This window comes from Chamaea fasciata, unplaced genomic scaffold, assembly GCF_029207755.1.
Source record: "Chamaea fasciata isolate MVZ Bird 193981 ecotype frontalis unplaced genomic scaffold, bChaFas1.0.hap1 SCAF_2, whole genome shotgun sequence".
In the NCBI taxonomy this organism is placed as follows: domain Eukaryota; kingdom Metazoa; phylum Chordata; class Aves; order Passeriformes; family Sylviidae; genus Chamaea; species Chamaea fasciata.
In genome coordinates, this window is record NW_027094087.1 from 22351865 (window position 1) to 22372907 (window position 21043).

At 41.4% G+C, this 21043-nt stretch overlaps 1 protein-coding gene across 1 annotated transcript in view; it reads right to left on the reverse strand.

Annotated features, from left to right (window-relative positions):
- ZBTB20 (zinc finger and BTB domain containing 20) overlaps positions 1–21043 on the reverse strand; it is a 54080-nt gene that overhangs the window by 19421 nt on the left and 13616 nt on the right. Inside the window, exons 2-3 of the mRNA XM_066175257.1 lie at positions 14048–15655; positions 1–8903 (exon numbers count right to left, since the gene is read on the reverse strand). The exon at positions 1–8903 is cut by the window's left edge and continues 19421 nt beyond it. Coding sequence (XP_066031354.1) covers positions 8485–8903; positions 14048–15635 — 2007 coding nt within the window. The 5' untranslated portion in view covers positions 15636–15655 and the 3' untranslated portion in view covers positions 1–8484. The remainder of the gene's footprint in view (positions 8904–14047; positions 15656–21043) is intronic.

Sequence of the window (21043 nt, forward strand, 5' to 3'; positions counted from 1 at the left end):
TATTTTGTAAGAAGGGAACATTTTAGATGAAACCTTGCTACAGATACCAAATTAAAGCACACTTCATACTGCTCTGATGTGTTTCTGTTTTAAAGCAATTATCTATGAGTCTGTGGTGTATTCACAGGCTGTAGTGTATTTACCTCCCAAGGAAGTATCTTAATATTCTTTGCTTTTTGAAAAATAGTTGAGGACAAATGTGCAAATTGGGGTGTTAAAATACAGTTAACAAAGTATTTAGAAGGCTCCCACAGAGGGATCTGGAAAAAAAAGGGAGTTGAAGGGGAACCTCATTGCTCTCTAAAACTACCTGAAAGGAGATTGTAGCCAGGTGGGGATCAGTCTCTTCTCCCAGGTAATAAGCAACAGGATGAGAGAATATGGCCAGAAGTTGTACCAGGGGAGGGTTAGATAAGATACTAGGAAAAGTTTCTCGACTAAAAGAGAGGCAAAACTGGATCAGGCTGCCCAGGGAAGAGGTGGAATCACTGCCCTGGATGCGTTCAAAACACGTGTGGATGTAGCACTTGGGGCATGGTTGAGTGGTGGCCTTAGCAGAGCTGGGTCAACGGTTGGACTTGATGATCTCAGAGGCCTTTTGCAATTCTATAGTTCTATGATTGGTTTGTTTACCTCAATGCTATACTCCTTTTCCTACAGGGAACATGAAGAGTTTCTTTGGGCATATGTAGCTGTGCACAAAAATGTCAGTTCACTGACTTTGGGGGAAGTCAGTGAAATTCATGTAGGTCGGGTAGTGGAAACTATGATCATGTGTAACATGAAGAACTGTGTTATTGCAGCAGAGTTCTGCTTATCTTGAACTGGCCTCTTTTATTTTAAAAGATATTAATGAACAATTTAGGGGAAATTTTAGGGAAATGTAAAAACCTTTACTTATTTTTCTCCTGACATGACTTTGCTAGAATGATGTGTAGAATATAGTTGACTCCTTTTATTTTAAAATAAACCTAGAAACTCTTTAGTTGAGTTACCAGTTGCAGCATGAACAGCGAATTAAAGCACGTTATGGGTTCAATTTACTTTTTAATCTTATTCACAGTACATCAGTAATCTCTGCTTCTCCTATTTGGGACTCTTTCTTAATGCCTGTGAGTCAAACACTACTGCAGAGGCTAAAATACAAAAAGATCAGCAACACTTCTAAATATATAACAAAAAAATATTGATTAATATTTAACTTTGCTTATTTTTTCACTAGCAACATAATTTTAGAATTATCCAACAGTATCCTGTTAGATATATTGTTAGATATCCTCTCTAACTCAGAGAGGATATTTGTCCAGATACTGGCACATCTACACAGGGAAATAATTTTTTTGTTCACCAAAATTTCGTATTTGTGTAACTCTGCTCTTTCCACCTTAGGTACTCCTGATCTACAGCAGAGCGGGACCAGAAATAACAACAATGAATGCATAATATTTTCTCTATTCTTAGAGGCACTAATATAATTGATTAGTTATCAACACTGGGAATAATTAGATGGATATACACTAATACCTAACACATCTTGTTTCTCATTTACATTATTTTCTTAGAAAAACAAAACAAAGATTCCCCCTTGTGACGCCTTATAACAACAGGTCTAAGAGAGCTAAGTATTCCTCTTTTTCAAACAGGTTGTGTCCCTTGTGGACCAAACCTCTCTGTTTTATGCTAGAGAAGGCGTAATCCACATTTTTGTTTTGTCAGTTTGAAGAATATATACATACCTAAAACTCTCTGTATTTCCCAGCTAAGTGATCCGGGAAAACATGGGGGCTCCTTTGCTCTGGCTGAAATGAACTGGATCACTGAGTGGCTTTAAAGGAAACTAGCTGAGAGCTTATTACTTCTTGCATGACAATAAGGTGAACAGCAGCAAGAACAGTGGCTTGGCATGGCCAGAGCCGGCCCCTGTGGATGTATATCCAGCATCAGGCCACGCCCACACACTTGCCTGCCTTACTGGCCATGCTGCAGACACATGGCATTTTTAGCACCTGCCCCTCTGCAAGGCCTTTCTGCCTGCATTTGGTTTCTGTCAGCAGGACTGTCAAGTGCTGGGAAAGGTATTCGTTGCATTTACAAACTCAAGATTCCAGACTTTATATATTATCTGTAGTTTCCCTCATATGTCTTTTTTCAGCAGAGTTCTGATTGTTCAGGGGTCAGATGAAGACAAACCTTCTGGGAGAAGAGAAGGCTCAAAACCTCTCAAGGCCAAGTTCTTATCACTTTATCCCTCCTTCATGAATTATCACAGCCAGTATGAAAACAAATCAGGGAATTTGAAAAGCAACTATTTTGCCTCAGGCCGATCAGATACTGCTTCAGTTAGGCTACCTGCTGACTCTTTACTATCATGTTTATTCCAATGGCTCAGAGGACCTGGATGCTGAACTGAAAGGGTTGATTATCAAGGTCTAGTCCTTCTTGGCAGAACAACCACTAGATGCTAATTTGATATTATCATAGAATTACAGAATAGTTTGGGTTGTAAGATCCCAAATTTAAAGATCATCTAGTCCCAACCCCCTGACATGTGCAGGGGACCTTCCACTAGACCATGTTACTCAGAGCCCCATCCAGCCCAATCTCCAGCATCTACAGCCCACACCTTCTCTGGGCAACCTGTTCCAGTATCTCACCACCTTTATCGTAAAGAATTTTTTACCAATATCTAATCTAAACCTACACTCTGTCAGCTTAAGGCCATTCCCCCCAGTCCTATCATTACATGTCCCTGTGAAAAGTCCCTCTCCAGCCTTCTTTTTGGGTTCTGGAAGGTCCACCTGGACCCTTCTCTTTTCCAAGTTGATGCTATTTTTTTCTTTTTGAGCAGCAAGTCACTTTCAGCAGTCAGAGCTGGAGGATTCCCTTAGCATAAGACTGTCAGGAGGGTCATAGATCTAGGCATGTTTGAAATGGCTTGGGTGCTTCTGATTTTGGACTGGACTCAACACCCCTGAAAAGAGTATGTCTTGTACCTTCTCCCAATGGGACTTGTTTTCATTACTAAGGGAGACAGGAGATGTTGGGATAATACTCACTAAAGGCAAGAAACTTGTTCCTCCACCATGTGAGTGATCCAGCATTAATCAAGTAGCTCAAGGTCAACTGAACTCAGTCAGTGGGGTTGATAAGAAGTGGGGTGCTGATGGTATGTGGGTTATTACTCAACTCCTTTGGATGAAAAAGAAATGGAAAGAAGAAAAACGGGTTCCACTTGGGCTCTTTGATCTTAGAGCAAAGGAAAGTCTCATTTACTTAGAAAGTCAATTAAATGTAACTCTCCCCAGTTACCTTACTGGGAGCTTGAGCTGTTTTTGAAAGTAACAGCATGGGCCAGAAGTGGGCCTAGTAGAATTATGATGGATGTTGAGAAAGTGTCCTCAGAGCAGTTCCTGCAAAACACCTACGCCTATTTCCCTTAAGAGAGACTATTAATATGGGTTTTCTGAGAGGAGGGACCAGACTGAAATATCTTACTACAATTTACAGACTGGTTTCTGTGCTGCTAGGTTCCCATCATTAATGAGTTGTGCCTGCCAGTACCCTGCAAGAGATCACTGTAAGAGAACATTGCTAATACACACGGCCCAGACACACCCATGGACACGCTCAGGAGCTGTATTCTTGCTAATCAGCAGACACTGAGCTTATGGTCCTGCATTCCTTGTGGATTCAGCTTCCCAGAGAGAGGCAGACCTCAGCGAAATGGGCAAGAGAAGTTAAATTTGGGATCTCTGATTTGTGATTTCATATAATACAAGAATAAGGGTGTTTCAGTGAACACCAAAATCAACTTGAAAGGGAGTAATTTCAACAATGTCGTAATTAACCGGAGGAACTCACTTCCACAGGACAGCATGGAGGCCACCTAAAAATGAATAAGCTAGATCTCTGAAGGACAATGAGAATTATCTGCCACCATATATAATTTTTATATGGGATAAAAAGGTAAAGCCATAAATTATTATGTGTTTAGATTATAGGCAAATATGTATTTTATTTATATTTGTATGTATGTTATATGTAGAAATAGCTAATGAGGATTATATAATAAATCTTCTCCCTTAGGCTTACTGCTTTGTAAAAATGCAACACAGGGTCTTTCATCTTCCTACAAATCATCTGCAGCTTGCCACATGGCAGAGATGCAGTACTGGGTGAGATGGACCACAGGGGAGATCTGCTCTGGCCAGTCCTACATTCCCAATTCACCAGCCTCAGCAGCAGTAGGAGAAGGCACTTCTCATTCGCTCTAAGGCTTCCTTTATTGCACTTTTGCCTTGCAGAGAGGCCTTGATTTGTAAGCTTGAATTTATGTTCCATTTCATGGCCTTTTCCATTACCAAAGCAATACAAAGAGAGCTTTAGGGAAAGTGAGAATCAAGCTCAAGGAATGCAGGATATTGCATGCCTCAACAAAAGGATGTGTGCTACAGTCTGCATTTTCTCATCTGTATAATTTCATCAGGTGTTTTGAAGGAAGCCTTTCAAGCATACTGAGATTCGCTCCAACATTGTCAGCAGCGGCTTCCAGATCACTGTGACTCCTATTCTTTTTGCAAAGACATATTGTAACAATATATGAAGCTTGTAACATTGAGATATTATAGTGGTTTCCAAGTAGCAAATAAGTATTTCAAAGATGAGAGGAAGAATTGCCAAAGAGAATCTAACATTTTAAAATATAAAGGTGACGATGTTTGAGCTTCAAAATTCAGAGTGACCTGACAAGCACTTTCAGCTACATTTGCAGCCAAGCTGCAAGTTGCTCCATGTTTTACAAGATCAAGTCTGGAAGTCGAACAAAATCAGTTTATATTACAGGCAGTCATTTGTGAAAACCTAGGCCTAAATTCTTTGACAAGTGTTTTAGAACTCAATCTAGTATGCCTTAGCTTTACTTTAAAACTATGTTTATTTTTTTTAAAATTTGCATCATTCACTCATTCATTCATTCATTCATTCAGTCACAGCTTATCTTTAATTCACTTCAAATTTTCTAAAACTTATAAAAATTTGTATTTCAAAGATAATGCTTTGATTTAGGGAAGGATGAAAACTGAAGGATTAAAATTTGGATAGTATTTGGATTTTGGGGGACATAGAACCTGGTTCTTATTTCCTGTTTACTGGCATATCTCTTCTGGTATCAGAAGTATATTCCAGAATATGCTACATCTTGATTACAGTTTTACAAAGTTTCTACAGTTTTTCAAAGTTTTACAGTTTTATAATGGCCAGGTTTATAATGGCAAATTAAACAGCTTTTCCCCAGACCTCAGATGACAAATGAGCAGCTACATATTTGTAAGCTGGGTAAAATTCTTCACTAGTTCCTCATATGGGAGAATATTCTTTGATACTAAAGATCTCAGAAAAAGCCCTCCTTTCCCCAGAGAAAAACCTCACTCCTTTCTGTCTGGTTTGCCTTCCTCATTTTCTTCTGTACTCTAGTCTCCAGAACCTTTATTTTCTGTATGGATCTAGTGTGTCTAAATGGCAGATATCAGTTCCTCCTCACTGTGTCTTGGGCTTTGTCTTTTCACATCTTGATTTACATGCCAGCATTGTTTTACCAGTGTGGTTATTCAAACAATATTTGTTAACTAACTCGTGCTCCTTCTCCAGCCCCTTGTACTACCCAAACAAGCTGGTAACAAAAAAAGACTTCACCATATAAAAGACTCAATTGCTCTGGCATTCACCTCAAAGTCTCTCTATGCTGCATATTGCAGCCAGGAATCTGGGCTTCAGCATTTAGGATCTGCTGAACAATACCTTGCAGAGTACAGAAAGATTCTGAGACTGAACCACCTGCCAGGTTTTTTTCCCCAAATAAATGGTAATGGAACAGGCATAGAACATAAGGATGAAGTTACCTGCACTGAATCACAGACATCTGATAGGGAAGCTGCAGGTGTAAAGAACATGCAAAATTGTATATGGAGATCTACCAAGTCAATGCTTAGAAAGTTGTCCAGCATAAAAGAATGTCTCATGTGAAATGCTCAGTGTTCACAAGCAAAAAGTTTTGTAAACTTAAGAAAGCTTAATTTAAATATAGACACAAGTAAAAGCTAAACTAGCAAATTTTCTTTTTTCTTCTTTTTGCATATTTTTGTTAGGTGCTTCTTCTCTGCCTAAAATAAGAAGTCCAGAGTGCAGTTGGTGTAAGTCTTCACATGGATTTCAAGCAAGACAAAGATAGTGTCAAACACTGATCCAACTGAACTAAGGACCCACGTACTTTGGGAGTTGGCTTTGGGGGAAAAATTCTTACACAGATACACAGAAGACAACTAGGGAGAACACCAGTCCAAACACAATAAAACAAAATACAAAACACCAACATATATATGCAGATCAGGAATCAATCTTTCACACTGATCCTACATTCCTTTCATAGCTTTGTCTATGCAGAGAATGTGGGATGTGGCCCTTCAGTCAGGCTTTTTGCAAATGAAGGGAAGATTATTTGCAATGGTAACGTTTTAAGTTGTTTTGGCATCAGCACAAATTATCGGGGTCAGGATCAGATTCCCACACAAATATGGAAGCTCTCTAGCGAGCAAGGCAGGGATGAGAGAACAATACAGCAGATTAATTCTTGTCCAGTGACCAAAAAGAAGGGAAATCCTAGTTATTACACACTTCCAAAACTTTCATTACTTTTTCAAAGAAGAAAGACTACAGTTTATATCATCCCCAAAACCAAGGGAACATTGCTAGAAAAAATCTCTTTCTCAAAAGGAAATGTCCTTCAGCAGAAATAAATTCTGAGATGGAACCAAAAAAGAAACAACAGAAGCTTGCTAAGAGCCAAAAAGAGAACCATGTAATTCAAAAAAACATAGTAGCCGTTCAAATGATACTGCAGGATGCACAAACACTAGTAGATAATCTCACAGATGACTTCACAGAGCCCCTCATCGACCCAGGTAATTCTTGATTCCATTAGAAAACAGAGAGAATAATATTAGAAAAGAAAATTAAGAAAACATCCTTCCTCTTTTTTAAAATAAAAATCAAGATCATCTCCCCTCCCCCCCTCTATCTGGAAGCAGGTTAGCTAACCTTAACAGTCTCAATTTAAAATAAAATATATATTTTTATATATATTCATATATATAATAAAAGAGAAGATATTAGTGGCAGTGTATGCAAAACAAAAAAGAAAACAAAGAAAAATTACTTTTAACAATCTCACTTTTTTTTTTTTACACAAATACTGTTGTAAATATATTAAAAAAATCAGCATTCTATCTGGTAAACGTCACTTTTGCCCCTCTATAAAATTTTGAATTAAAAAAGTCCCAACAACTCTTTTTTTTAATTATTATTCCCCTCCCCTCCCACCCTTTATTCCTCTTTCTTCCACAAGAATAAATCCTGATGCAACTTTTTTTTTTTTTTTTGCAAAGATTGTGGGAACTAACCCTTCTCTTGTACCTAGATCCATAGGTTGCAACCTCTGATATCTTTGATTTTCCTCTGTGTTTCTCTTTGCCTTCTGTGAAAGTCCCTCTTGATTGTGCTGAGGCCCTGTGCTCAGCGAAGACACTGAATAAATTACAAAAAAGCCACCGTTGCTCGTTGTCTGAATCTTCTTGGTTTCTGCTATAAGGTGGTGGTGGTGGTACGAGAAAAGCAGTGGGGAGGGTGCGCCAGACAGCATGGGATGGAGCAGAATCCAGGTGAGGAACCTCTGATTCTTTCTCCTCGCCCTGCAGGGACTCCACACTATCCAAGCCACACTGCCTCGCATTCCCCTCAGCCCTTTGTGTGTGTTTGTGGATGCATGTGTGTGAGAAAGCAGACACGTGGTGGAAACCAGCAGGGCCTTGTTTCCTCTGGTTGCTGCTCAACCAGAAGCAAAATATTCCACAGTTCTAACTGGATACTGTGAAGTCCAAAAGCGGTCAGCAATGTGAATCATGTCCATTGAAACACTGCAAGCGGTGTACTTATAACGACAGTAGGCCTTGTAGATTTGTAATATATTTTGTTTTGTTTCTTTATTTGTAGTGCTCTTCACAAGTGAGAAAAAAGATTTTTTTTTTTTATTATTTTTCTGTCTGGTTTTTTTAAATTTTTTTGTGGTTTTTTTTTTTTTTTTTTTGTTTGTTTGCTTTTTGTAGTAAAGAAGGGTTGTATTTAGAGGCCAGTAGCTAGAGATCCAACCAGTGGAGCTCATGAAGCACTACCTGGCCTTAAGGCCACCATCCGAGGGAGGTTGGGAAAATTATTATTCACCCAGCCTCCGGAAATGTAATGTACCAGCAGGCAAAAACAGTTCTTCATGTAGTACAAAAACCAACAAAACAAAATGAACCCAAAAAAAGGAAGAAAATAAAGGTAAAAATGAAACAAAAATAATTTCTTAAATTCTAGTGCCATAGCTTTTTTTTTTGTTGTTGTTGTTTCTATTTTTGTTGTTCATAACAAAGAGAGAGAGAGAGATTCTACTTATCCGTCTGACACATGCATCCTCATGTGGTCGTTGAAATGCTCGATTTGGTCAAACTTAGCTGGACAGACAGAGCAGACGTACGTGGTCCCCTCCGTGCAGGCCACCACGCCGGCGGGGACGGCCCTCGCGCCGGTGCCGGTGGCTCCAGGCGTGCCGTTGGTGGCACTGTGCAGAGCCACATGCCTCTCCAGCAGGGTCTTGTGGGAGAACTTCTTCTTGCAGATGTAGCACTCGTAGGACTTCTCCCCGCGGTGGAGACGCATGTGCACATTAAGGGAGCTCTTCTGGGTGAAGCGCTTGTTGCAGATACTGCACTGGTAGGCCCTCACGCCAGTGTGTGTCACCATGTGTTTGATTAGGTAATCCTTTAAAGAGAAGGAGCGCCAACAGATGCTGCATTGATGTGGTTTCTCACCTGCCCATTACCAATGAGAGAGAGACAAACAGAAAAAAAAAAAAACAAGAAATCGTAAGATTAAACCACTTTGGTAGAACTCTTTTGCAATAAACTAATGATAAGTCTCACGGGGGTCTTTGGAGAGGTGCTCTGGCTAACAAAGAGTAAGTCTGTTAATCAATGTGTTTTGACACACGACATTTTTGCAACCAGAGGTTTTAAAATGCTTTACAAAGGGGGCTGGAGGAATTCCCTATGCACAAACAGAAAAAAGGAGCTGAGGTGATACATAGTAGGTAGGCACTGACACAGACAGGACTAGAGTTAAAAGGTCCTGGCATCTACACCCAGTTTCAATGGCACAGCCTCTCCTGCCTGGTCTCCTGTCTTACTCCTCATGCTCATTTCTAGACAGCAAGGTCTCAGCCATGCTACTTCACCTTTCAGCGCTTCCATTTCCTTACCGGCATGCAATAAAAGCAGGGACAAATCAGTGATTACCAGACAGCTGACCTGGGCCAGACTCATTTCAGTCAAATTGCTTTCAGTTTCTCAGGAGAGAAGTGATAGAGATTGTCAGAGGAATCCAACACTTTACAAGAGGTTTACATTTGTTGCTCCCTTTTCTGGTCAAATGCCATAGCTGAAACATGTACAGGGAGTACCAGAAAAGGGAACCTCAGGACACAGAACTGTCTAGGCCAGCCAGCACCATGCAAACGGCAACCTAACAGATAAACTTCCAGTGTAAGACATAGGAAACTTGAATGACTTGACTGCCAGTTAAATAAAACACCTTATGAGGTAAACTAGAGAAATAAAACACTTATGTAATCTTCACATCGCCTTGTGTGCCCAGGACTGTTGTAAAACTTATTATGGAAACTTGTATAATTGAACTCTGATTATGCTTATACAAACCAGTGACTACAAGGATGAACTGGAAAAAATACGTAGCTGAGCATATATGACTTTTTTTATTTTTCAGACTACTCTTAAATCCTCCTCATGCTCAGAGTTCTGAAAGATAAGGCACAATCTCATGTTTCATGGTATCAAGCACTGTTTTCATGATATGCTGCTGAACTGGTAATGTAGACAACCACCAACACCTTGAATGCCCCATCAAATGCTACTTTTTAATTTGCTTTCTGAATCACCTGTGGTATAGTTCACATGTGGAATTCATCATCCCCAAAGCAGTCAGGGATAGAGATGGTACCATAACTCTGTAAGAATCAAAATGATCCTCTGTTTCACTGACTGAGAAAATTATTTTCCTGTGGTTATTCTGCAATTTCCCCTGTTATTTTTTTTTTCTTTCTCCACAGACATCCTGCTTCCCTCTTTTTACAGTCTGTTTGGCACTGTTTTGAATCCTGAAGAGTCAGTCTTCAGGGACCAAGACATGCCTGTGGTAATATATAATTCACTCATTGTATAGCGAGATTACCATATGCTACTTATACTCAACTTTAAGAGGAGATAATTAAAATGGATTAGATGTGAAAGACCTACTTTTAACTCCCCAAGTCTCTGTTTCTTTTTATTTCATGGTTTGCACGTATGATGGTGACATCCATGAATGAAATTCACTTGCTGCTCTTCCTTGCACTCACAAGGGGTTTGTCCCTACTTGGTAAAAAACACTTGTTCAAAACACTAAATCCTTACTGTCCTGATGACTTTGCCACCCACAGTGCTGTGCTGTGTGTAGACAGGCCAATACGCTTGACACATGATGTGGAAAATGACAGTGTCAGTTAGAATAATGTCTGATTAACTTACAAGAGACTGACTGTATTTACAGAGGTCTGTTTTGCCTTGGGCAATATATGTCCCATGGTTTGTAATAAGTTGGTCTCATCCACTCTAGACCCTGTTAAGATTGTGCTATAAAAACACCTTAATTTTTGCCTACTTATGTTTCTAAGATACACTGGGTTGTGGCTTTTTAATCTTGGCTTCAAAGCCTTCCTGGGATTTCTCCCCTCCAAAGAACTGCGAAACTTTAGTTTTTCTTTTTTGTATGCAAATTTTTGTGCTTCCTAAGTGACCGCTGTAGATTCTTTATTCCCGTGATTCTTCATTTTCAAGTCAGAGAAACTTTGCTCAGTGAATTAAATGTGCATGTTCTTCCTTTCGCTTATTTATTTTGTATTTGGTTGTTATTAGACAGTAACAGGGGACGATTAGAATAATAGAATCATGGCATATCCTGAGTTGCAAGGGGGAAGAAGCAATGTCAGTGCTTGGCCACGGTCCCCTTTTCCAGCCCCTGTGCTCCTGGTGATGTAGGCTCTGTGGCTCTTTGAACCCTAACCATAATGGATACATGGTGCTGACCCTGAGGTCATGGAATCATAGAATCCTGAATTGGAAAGGACTCCCAAGGATCATCAAAGTCCATCTCCATCCCAAGAATCACACCACGAGCCCGAGACTATTGTCCAAGAGCTTCTCAAACTCTGCCAGGTTTGGTGCGGTGACCACTTCCCTGGGGAACCTGTTCCAGCGCCCAACAACCCCAACCAAAAGGTGAAGAACCTTTTCCTAATATCTAATCTAAATATACCCTGACACGTTTATGCCATTCCCTTGTGTACTATCACAAGACTAGAGAGAAGAGGTCAGTTCCTGCCCCTGCACTTCCACTCATAAGGAAGATGTAGGTCACAATGAGGTCTCCCTTCAGTCTTTTCCAGGCTGAACAAACCAAGTGACCTCAGCCACTCCTCAAATGACCTCCCCTCATCCTATCACCATCCTATCACCAGATCAGAAAGGTGTGGAGGCAGCAATGTTGGTGCTCTGCTGTGATCACCTTGGCATATTCTTTTGCAGCCTTTAATCCAGTATTAATCACAGTGTGATAGGTGGGAAAATGCAATGGTGCCTTGGTATGGACACTGCATACACTCTGGCACCGTATTTCCACAATATTGTGGGATATATTAAAGTGAGTCTACATGGAACATGGAAAAACAGCAATCTCTAATATGTTTGCACCCATGCAAAAGCAGAAAAGGAGGTCGATTTCTTTTGCGTGGAAAGCTACATCAGACTGTAGTTTTTGGAAGCATAAAAACATACAGAGATATAGAGGCCTTTAAATTACTGAATTCTGGTTTATGATTAGACTCCTCCATGACCTCTCTTGTGAGCCCTCCAAACAGAAAGATTAATCAAAATATTTTCATCTCCCAAACCTCTCAATTCTTCTGTGGATCTTTTCCGGAGCCACTCTGCCTGGCTTCTTTTAACAGCGCTAAGGAAAAGTCACCCCGACAGCGGGAACAGCTGCCTCCCCTCTGTTTTTGTAATGATCCTGTCCAGCACTAGACAAGGTAGCAGACAGACTTTCTCTGAGGCTGCACACATAAAGATTTTTTTCAGGAGGGTTTTCTGAAGCCTAGCTCTCTGTTGGTTAAGGTGAAATTATTCTCCCAGGAGCCAGCTAGCTTCTAAATGAATTTTGAAATGATTCATCTCCCCAAATCCTTCCTTGCCACCACAGTTCATTTTTTAGGGCATTCTCAGAGCCACACAAATAAAATATTAATTCATGATTTGAGATGTCTATCAATTTCCTTGGTTGGTATTACTTGTAGTAACTAAGAATGTTTTAGATAGGTCTTTCAGTACTATTCTTTATCTGACTCCAAAACCGAAGTGCGGTGCTGGGGGAAATAAAACACCTAATCTCCGTGAAGTTATTTGTAAAAAAGTCTTTTTAGCTTTTAGAACAAGGATGCAAGCAGATATATTTGATTGTGTTCTGAAGGGGATATTTTTCTGAATACCAAAACTTTCTATGTAGCATTTTAGCTATTCATCCACAACAGAAAGATGGAGAACATAAACAAACACAAAGGTTATCTTGGGATTCAGGATTCTTGATCCTTGCAATTATACATTTCGTACCAGTCCTGAGAAGTTGATCTTTTTGTAAATGAACATGTACAGGTCTGCTGTAGATGTCTAGAGGAGTTTTTCACTTAAGTGATTAAGACAGGTAAATTGAAGTTAAAAGTTTACATATACACATGGAATTGAAATCTATTGCATCCAATAGGGAGGCATGACCTACATTCCTCCCATAGTTTGGGCAATTTTTCCAGGTTCTCCCCCATGTATCACAAACCCAGCATTTATCTTAAGATCTGATGTAAACAAAACCACTGCTTGGTGAAGGAAATATTTACTCTTTCTCTAAACTAGAATTTCTCTCCAACAGCAGCAAGAGTCAAGGGCTAAAGCCAGCAAAACAGTCCTGAACCCATGGTAACTCCTCCATGTAAAATACATACATATCCTTGCTTTGAAGTCACATAACTTGGCAAAGCTAGAAAAGACAGCTTTGGCTCAGTGGCAAATATGGTTACCTATGCTATCGCAATAGAGCATTAAGCACGTACTAAAGCAGCTGCAGTTTTAAACAGAAAGGTGCTGATGTTGTGTTCCATTGTGTTCCACATATATTCTTTCAATATTTTCTCATTGAACCCAGTGTTTCTGTACTCACAGCTAGCGATACTTCTGATTTACCTAGAGACAAGGGATTACAGCAATCAGCTTCAGTGAAGTACAGAAAGACTTTCTGACAAAACTCCAGATTTACTTTCTTACAGTAGTATATGAGACCTCGAAAATATGTGGCAGCGTGTGTAACATCCAGGACTGGACCTAGTGCTGCAGCTCAACCAGCAATGAATTTGCCCTAACCTCACCACTACTTGAGCTTAACGTCCCACAGCTGTGAAACCTGCGTGGTGGGGTGGGATTAAGCTTTCCTTGTAGATACAGTTTTTCTTATGACCTGTTAGCTTCCTCTCTTCCATTTAATGTTGCCTGGTCAGCTTGCAGGGTAGAATGAACGCTCACCATCTCCTTGGATGGATGCAAGACACATTTTACTCCAAGTGAAATGAGACTGTTTGTGCACCATGCACAGTTAGGCCCCTATTTCAGATCTGTATGTTTCTGCAGGGACTCAACTTCAGTGCAGTAAGGCCAGGAAGTGTTCAGTGACACCAGCTCCCTGGATAAACCCTCCCTCCTGTTTGTGCTGGGGGCTGGCAGGTTGGCAAACATGATCTAAGTCCATAGTTGTGAAGGACTTTCTGTGGCTCCGTATGCAAGCTGAAGGGAGGTGCTCTTACCTGTGTGTACAAACATGTGCTTGACGTAGTTCTGTTTGGCGGTGAAAGTCTTGTTACAGAGAGTGCACTCGTAAGGCTTTTTTTCACCTTGCCCACCTGCTGTGCTGTGGCCCGCAGACGGGGCCAAGGGCTGTGGGGCTGGCAGCTGGGCAGTAAAGGTTGATAGGCCGGGCTGGGACACTGTCACAAACTGTGTCTGTTGGCCAGCTAAAGGCTGGGGCAGGCTGAAGAGAAAAGGCTTAGGGCCGCTGCCAGCAGACTGCGTGGTGAAAAGGGCAGGCAGGTAGGTGTTGCCAGCTGTGCCAATGACCTGAGTGTTGCTGGTCAGAGTCAGTGGCATCCTCAGATTGCTGGTGAGGGTTTCTGTCTGGCGTAAGTAGATCTGTGTGGTTGGCAATGGTTGGGCAACAGATGTGTTGACAGAAGGCTGCAAAGCCCCCTTTTCGGTGCTGTTATTGACTGTGAGCACTTTGCTGTCCATTTCAACGTCATTGCTTCTCTCTGGTGAGGAAGAATTGGCATCTACGTGTTGCTGCTGCTGCTGCGGCTGAGTGCCATCTGCAGGGACATCATTTTGATCTGCTTGAGAAGGTTCTTGCTGCCCATCCCGGCCCAGACCAGCCATAAACTGCTGCTCCATGGAATCAGGCTCAGTGCCAATGGAGGAACTGACACCCGAGTCAAAACTCTCCCCTTTGGGCTCGCTCTCAGTGCCTTCTGCTTGGTCAGTGTCCTCAGTGCATTCCTCAGACTCATTGCGCTCAAGGATCTGCACCCTCTGTTGGCCGTAGTAGTCATAATCATCCTCCATCTCCTGTTTAATATGGATGTTGCCCATCAGGGTTTGAATTCGGACAGGTCGGGGTTGCTTCCGGCAGTGTGTGGTCTCTGGAGTGGTGGAGAGGTACCGCTCCATCTGCTGTGACCGCTCATGGATCCGGGTAATCCAGCTGGGGTCTTCTATGTGATGGTCCCTGGGGAGACCCAGGGCTGTCTCATGGTGGCTGACCACAGCTCCACTGTAAAAGGAGCGCTCCCCACTGCCATTTTGCATGGAACAGGCATAGAGGGCTGAATAGATCCTGTCCACACTGTGCTGTGAATGGCTCTGTAGGTAGCCAGACTCTGTGTCAGTGCTCTGCCCCGAGGTGCCTGATTCAGGTGTTCCCCTGGGTGTCTCTTGGCCAGAATCCTGAATCACTGGGTAGACATCCCCCACATTTTGTGAGACAATCCTTGTGCACTCATCAATCACAGTCTTGATCTGCAGGATGCTGGCGGCAGTGAGGATTTGGAGGGCCTCTGACTGCGAGACCCGCAGCACCCCGCTGTACATGAAGTCAATGAGCTTTTGCACCGACTGGACCGACACCACAGAGGGGATCTCGATGTCGCTGTAGCCCAGCAGCAGCTTGTCCTGGAAGAAGGGGCTGCCAGCCGCCAGCACGCAGCGGTGGGCGCGCAGCATGCTCCCGTGGATGCGGACCGTCACGTCACAGAAGTGGCCACGGTTGCGCTGCTCGTTGAGGGTCTCGAGCACAGAATTGCTGAAGTTGTGAAGGTTGATGCTATGAATGCGCTCTGTCATCCCCTTGCAACTGATGTTACCTGGAGAAAAGCAGGTGACAAAAGCAAACAGAAAAAGAAGAACAGAATGAGTCCTGTCCTCCGCAGGGCCACAGTGAGACCACTGGCAAAGGTAACTTCCCGCTATGTAAACAAAACTGATTGCACTGGAAAAACCACACATGGAGGCATTGATAGGAACACATCATTTTTTGTAAGGCTACAAGTAAAATTCACTACTCATATCCAAAAGCTCAAGTCCTGAATTTTTGGACAAAACCAAATGCAGACAGGTGTAGCTGGACCTGAATTCCAATCACACTCCTGGGTCTTGGACTTCCTATCAGTTTATCTGGCTTTAAAAAGCTTAGAGCCAGCCAATTGTAAACACTGAGCACATGGATTAAAGCTGGATTTTAAGCTTTGGATTGGACCTATGCCAGAAGAGATCAGAATCTGTAATAACCCTAACTTGTTAATGCAAAGAGTATATATGAAAATATGATTTCAATCTAGATTGGTATTTTAAGGAATTTAGATCCTGTGTTTCACAGTACAGTTACTTGTATCAAAAAACTGGCAGTCACTTTGTAAAATCCAAATCTGGTTCAAGATTTAGGCTGCAAATGTTCCTAAAATCCCACGCAGAGTTTTGTCTGGGGTTGTGGTTTAGAACATTTGCTACCCAATAGTGACAAACAGTTCTCTGAAAGAACCCAAAGCAAAAAGTTAACATGAGCTGTCCCCTTCATTTTTAGCGTATCCCAAGTTCTGACTTGCACCAGAATGCCATCATATAAAAACAAATGTTCTCCTGCTGTTATTTACTTGACAGAAACTGGAAAATTACAGACATTTATTCCAAGGAAGATTTTGTCTTAGTTTGGCTGAATAATCTAAATAGAGAACAGTTTAGAAAAGCATCTAAGCAATTTGGATGCAAAACTAACATGATCTTCAAAATTTACAAGTAACTGAAAAGAAATTTCTTAATTTCCAAATGCACTCTTCCCTATCTTCATCTTGCTTGCTTTAGTTTCAATGCTTTCCCATTCCCTTTCCTGTTCTTTCCCAAATTTTCATCTATTTAGATTTTGACAGGCAGAAACTATGGTTTCACTTTTTAATTATGAAGAATCAACTACCCTTTGAATGGTAAACAAACAAACCACTATTAATAACTTTTTTCTTTAGGCATTTGTAGTACATGCGTCACCTTGGTTTCCAGAAAATGAGAAAAGTAATGATAAATCACCATGAGTATTACAGGCATTTTGTCTTGAATATTCCCACCAAAGGTCTAACCACTCTTGCCACAATAACTTGGTAATGTGTGAGCATCCAAAAATAGAAGTTGGCAAGTATGAATAAATTAAACTAGCTTATTGGCACTGTGTAGCAAATGTACAGAGCAAATAAATAACACTGAAAGCAGCTGAAAGGCATACACATGCCTTTTAGCCCAGCAATGTCTCTCTGCTGCACCCTAAGGAGTGCTTTACATCTCATCCACAGGCAGTAGAACACCCCTCACTGCAATTTGCAGGCAAATGTGGCATACTTCCTGCTCTGCATTCTTCCTCCCATTTATTCACCACCAATGTCTCAAGCACCCTCTGTTCTGGTGGTTTGATGAGAAACCACCTTGGACACAAGCAGTTATTTTAATTCTCTGAAGTAGCTGATGATTAAAGGGAAGAACAAAGGTCAGGAACTGGAAATCACAATGGGGCCAGGCTGTCTGAGGAAGTCTCATGTTAACAGATGTAAACCACCTGTACCAGAAGGTTACTAATTTCCATGTGTGATTAGCACACTGAGGGGATGCTCACATAGCAGAAACAAGGAGGAAATCACTAAGACCCTGATGGGGATTGTGAAACACATCTGTCTTGCTCATAAGCTTAGCCAGGAAACCTGAGCTTCTTTTTCTGATGGGACTGACCACAGGACTAGAAAAACATCTTAGAAACTGGGAGACTTTCCTTCAAGGGCATTGCAACAATTATTACACAAAATAATGTAGAGAAGAGATGCATTTCCTCCTCCTTCCTGATCCTCCAGAGGTCTCCAGAGCAGTTCCAGATGCTTCCCTGTCAAACATGTGAGATCATACAAGAATCCAAAATGTATTTACGCTCAGAGTCAGAATCCTGGGCAAAAGCTTCGTACCGGGCAACAGAAAAGTGGAAAATCATTGATAAATAGGCGACATCTCTTTTCAAGACTTACTATAGGCCATAGCAAGTGACTGTACAGCTACCCATTTATCTCCATCTATCTTTGAGTAGTATCAGTGACTACCTGTTTTTTTCCTAGGACTCATTTTCACAGAAACAAAGTCTCTGTGCTCGGCTTTGTCAAGTGAGGTATTTGATAATAAGAAGAAATATGCAGCAGCCTAACCCAATAACCCCAAAATCCTACCTTGAACATGCACAATGTGGAATAGTCTACACATACTGGAGATGCTACAGACAGGGCACTTGAACTGAGAAAAGAAACCTACTTTGTTACTATGCTCCTTGGCAGATAAAATTAATTTTGTGAGCAGAACTCTGAAAAATGCATCCCTAGGACAACTCCCTTCCAGAAAGGTATGATATGCATCATGAGACTGGAAGACTTCCAGGGAAAGTGCATTCTGCTACTTACCCACAAATCACGTATAGAAAGGAGGAAAGGCAAGGTTCATCAGTAAGTTTCAACAGCCCTTCTCAGGTCCAGGCTGTGGGAATCAAGAGTGGTGTAGCCACAGAGTATTTGGTCCTTAGCTAACTTAAAGAAAACAGGCAGTTTTTGAAGTTGATCCTGGCTACAAAAAAGAGGTTTGTATGCATTTGTAAGAGTGATGTGAATAGCTCGCCTATAGGAACTGATCTAGGATGCTCCTTGTGGTGTTGGAGCTGGTCTGAAAGCCAACTGAGTCACTTCATAAAAGGCATTATTTTTTTTTGCTATTAGAGTTTGCCCTTAAAAAGATCCTCTACCACTTCTTCAACTGAGTAGCAAGTGAAATTTACTCCTTGAGGATAAAGGAAGAAGGGTGATTGGAAGAGATACACAATAAATTGTAAAAAAAAAAGCTAATACAGATTTTGAGGATGATTTTTCTAGGCCACCTTCCTTGACATTCAACACAACCATATCTATCCAAAGTCCAGGCAACCAAATAAGTTGTGTAAGTGTCAGAACACTACTACACAAGCCACATCAGTATAAAGAGCAGTTTCAACAAATTCCAGAGACTGGTCTATAGCAAAACCTGCTGTCCAACGCAGATCCTTTCCCTCTCTGCAGGAAACCAGGTCCAGATCCGGTTTTGTGGTTGACCCCTACTTTATGCTGTTCTAAGCCGTAAGTCCAATGGTGATGTTGTCCACAAAACACAGACTTGCCAATACAGGTTTGATTCTAAGTAAATGCCACATTCTGACAAAGACTCCTAGAGCCTTGGACAAGCCAGAGTGTGTCAGCTCCTCACAAGGCCCAGCTGCACACACCACGATCACCTACTTGTCACTGCACAGAATGCCCAGCTCAGGAAAAAGACTCCTGTCTAGGGCTCTTCTCAGGCCTGCCACTCTTTTAAACTCGAGACAGTGGGAAACTTTCTGTGAAATTCAAGTGGTCTTTGTTAAGTACTCCCTTTTTTTTGTCCAGTAAACATGATGTAGAGATCCCATTGGACTTATTCTGAGAAACTCCTGTAAAATGGTTTTGTCCCCTTTCTGTGAAGCAAGTTCTGATTGGAGGGGTATTCACAAACCATATAGGAAAGAATGGGTGTGAAAATGCAAAGGCCATTCTTACCCAGATGGGCAATGAATAGGCATTTGCCAGTTAAAAAAAAAAAAAAAAAAGCCAGAAAAAAAAAAGAAAGGAAAAAAGCTCAGACAACTGCACAGATTATGCACATTTGAAATCCTCCTGGGATACAATTTGAAGCTGGCATGGCATAAAGGTGAAACATATTACTGTGCAACTTTGAAAAAAGCTTCATTTGCCCGTATGCAAATGTACCGATTAAACTGTCAGGCTATTCACAGAAACATGCATGGAATTCATCCTCAACTAGTAAGAAGGAGCACAACGTGGATGGGAAAGGAAAAAACTTTTGTTGTGTAATACATGACTGAATGCTTAGATTAGTGTTTCCCTGAATCTCATCCACCCCTCCTGCTGACTTTTATGCTGCGGGCATTCAAAAGAAAGTAGGTTTTACCATGACAATAACGATGACAAGCTCTCCAAGTACAGTACCAAAGGGGAAGGCAATGGCAGAAGGAAACAGCAGGCAGTGGACTCCTGGAAGATGCTATAGAAAACGTGGAAGTGCAGCAGTGAGGTACATCAGGCATGGCTTGAGGCAGTTTTCTATTTGCCAGAATTACCATACATAGACCTACATAAAGCTAGAAAGCTATGGCTCGAAATGGTGATTTTTTGTTTGTCAAAAACATAACAAATTACCCCCAGAAAACACAAGATGTAGTAGAACCAAAAAGATGTACAGGATATTGAACACTGCAGGCCACACACAAATGGCTACGTTGTACACTTGAAAATGCATTTTGCAAGGTTTTGTTCTGTACAGCCACTAGATGTCCCTTTATGCAAAGCCAATTGCTGAAAGTCTTAATGCTCATAACTGAAGGATATCAGAGAATTTGATTTTCTTTAGTGTCTTTTAAAATCACGGTGTCTCAAAGCTCATTGCACACTAATAACTACCATTTCTAGGAACACAGTGGTGATGAACCCATCACAGTTACTGCAACTCAGCAGTAGCTCAGCACAGCATTCACCTGAAGCAAAACTGCCTGGGATGCTGGAATCCAACCTTTTTTATAAACTTACTGTGTGCTCTTTCACAGGAATGACTAGCAGAGCGAAACCCAAAGGCTGTGTCTTGCTTTCATACTTAAGGGGAATAAAGAATAATTGTTCTGTATCCTTCGGAACTGGTGGGCTTGTTGAGACAGATATAGATTTAGTTTTTGCCTCAATCTTCTGCAGGATAATATAGAAAATTGTCTGGCAAAACATCTCACTGACGTCTCAGACAAGATCAACTAGCTCGGTATTTTTGCCAAGTTTGTCTTTCTGACAACCTTCCCCAAGCCCTGCATTGCAAAGAATGCACTCTTTGAGAGATGGTGGAGAAGCTGGGAGACACTGTATCTCACACAGAATATGGTCTCTTTATGTTCTTATTATCAGAATGACAAGTGTTTCCCTAGCTGGGAGAACACCCTGGGCTAGGACAAAGATGTAGAAGTTTGGCTTGGTAAGTGGTCTTCCTGCTTCTGGAAGTGCTTTTCTGTGCATCAGTAATCCAGCCACTAGTCCCTGGGAGCACAACAAACCTAATAACCTGCTGCTGCTGCTGGAGACAAGCAGTATCCTCTAGTCCTTACTCTCTTCCTC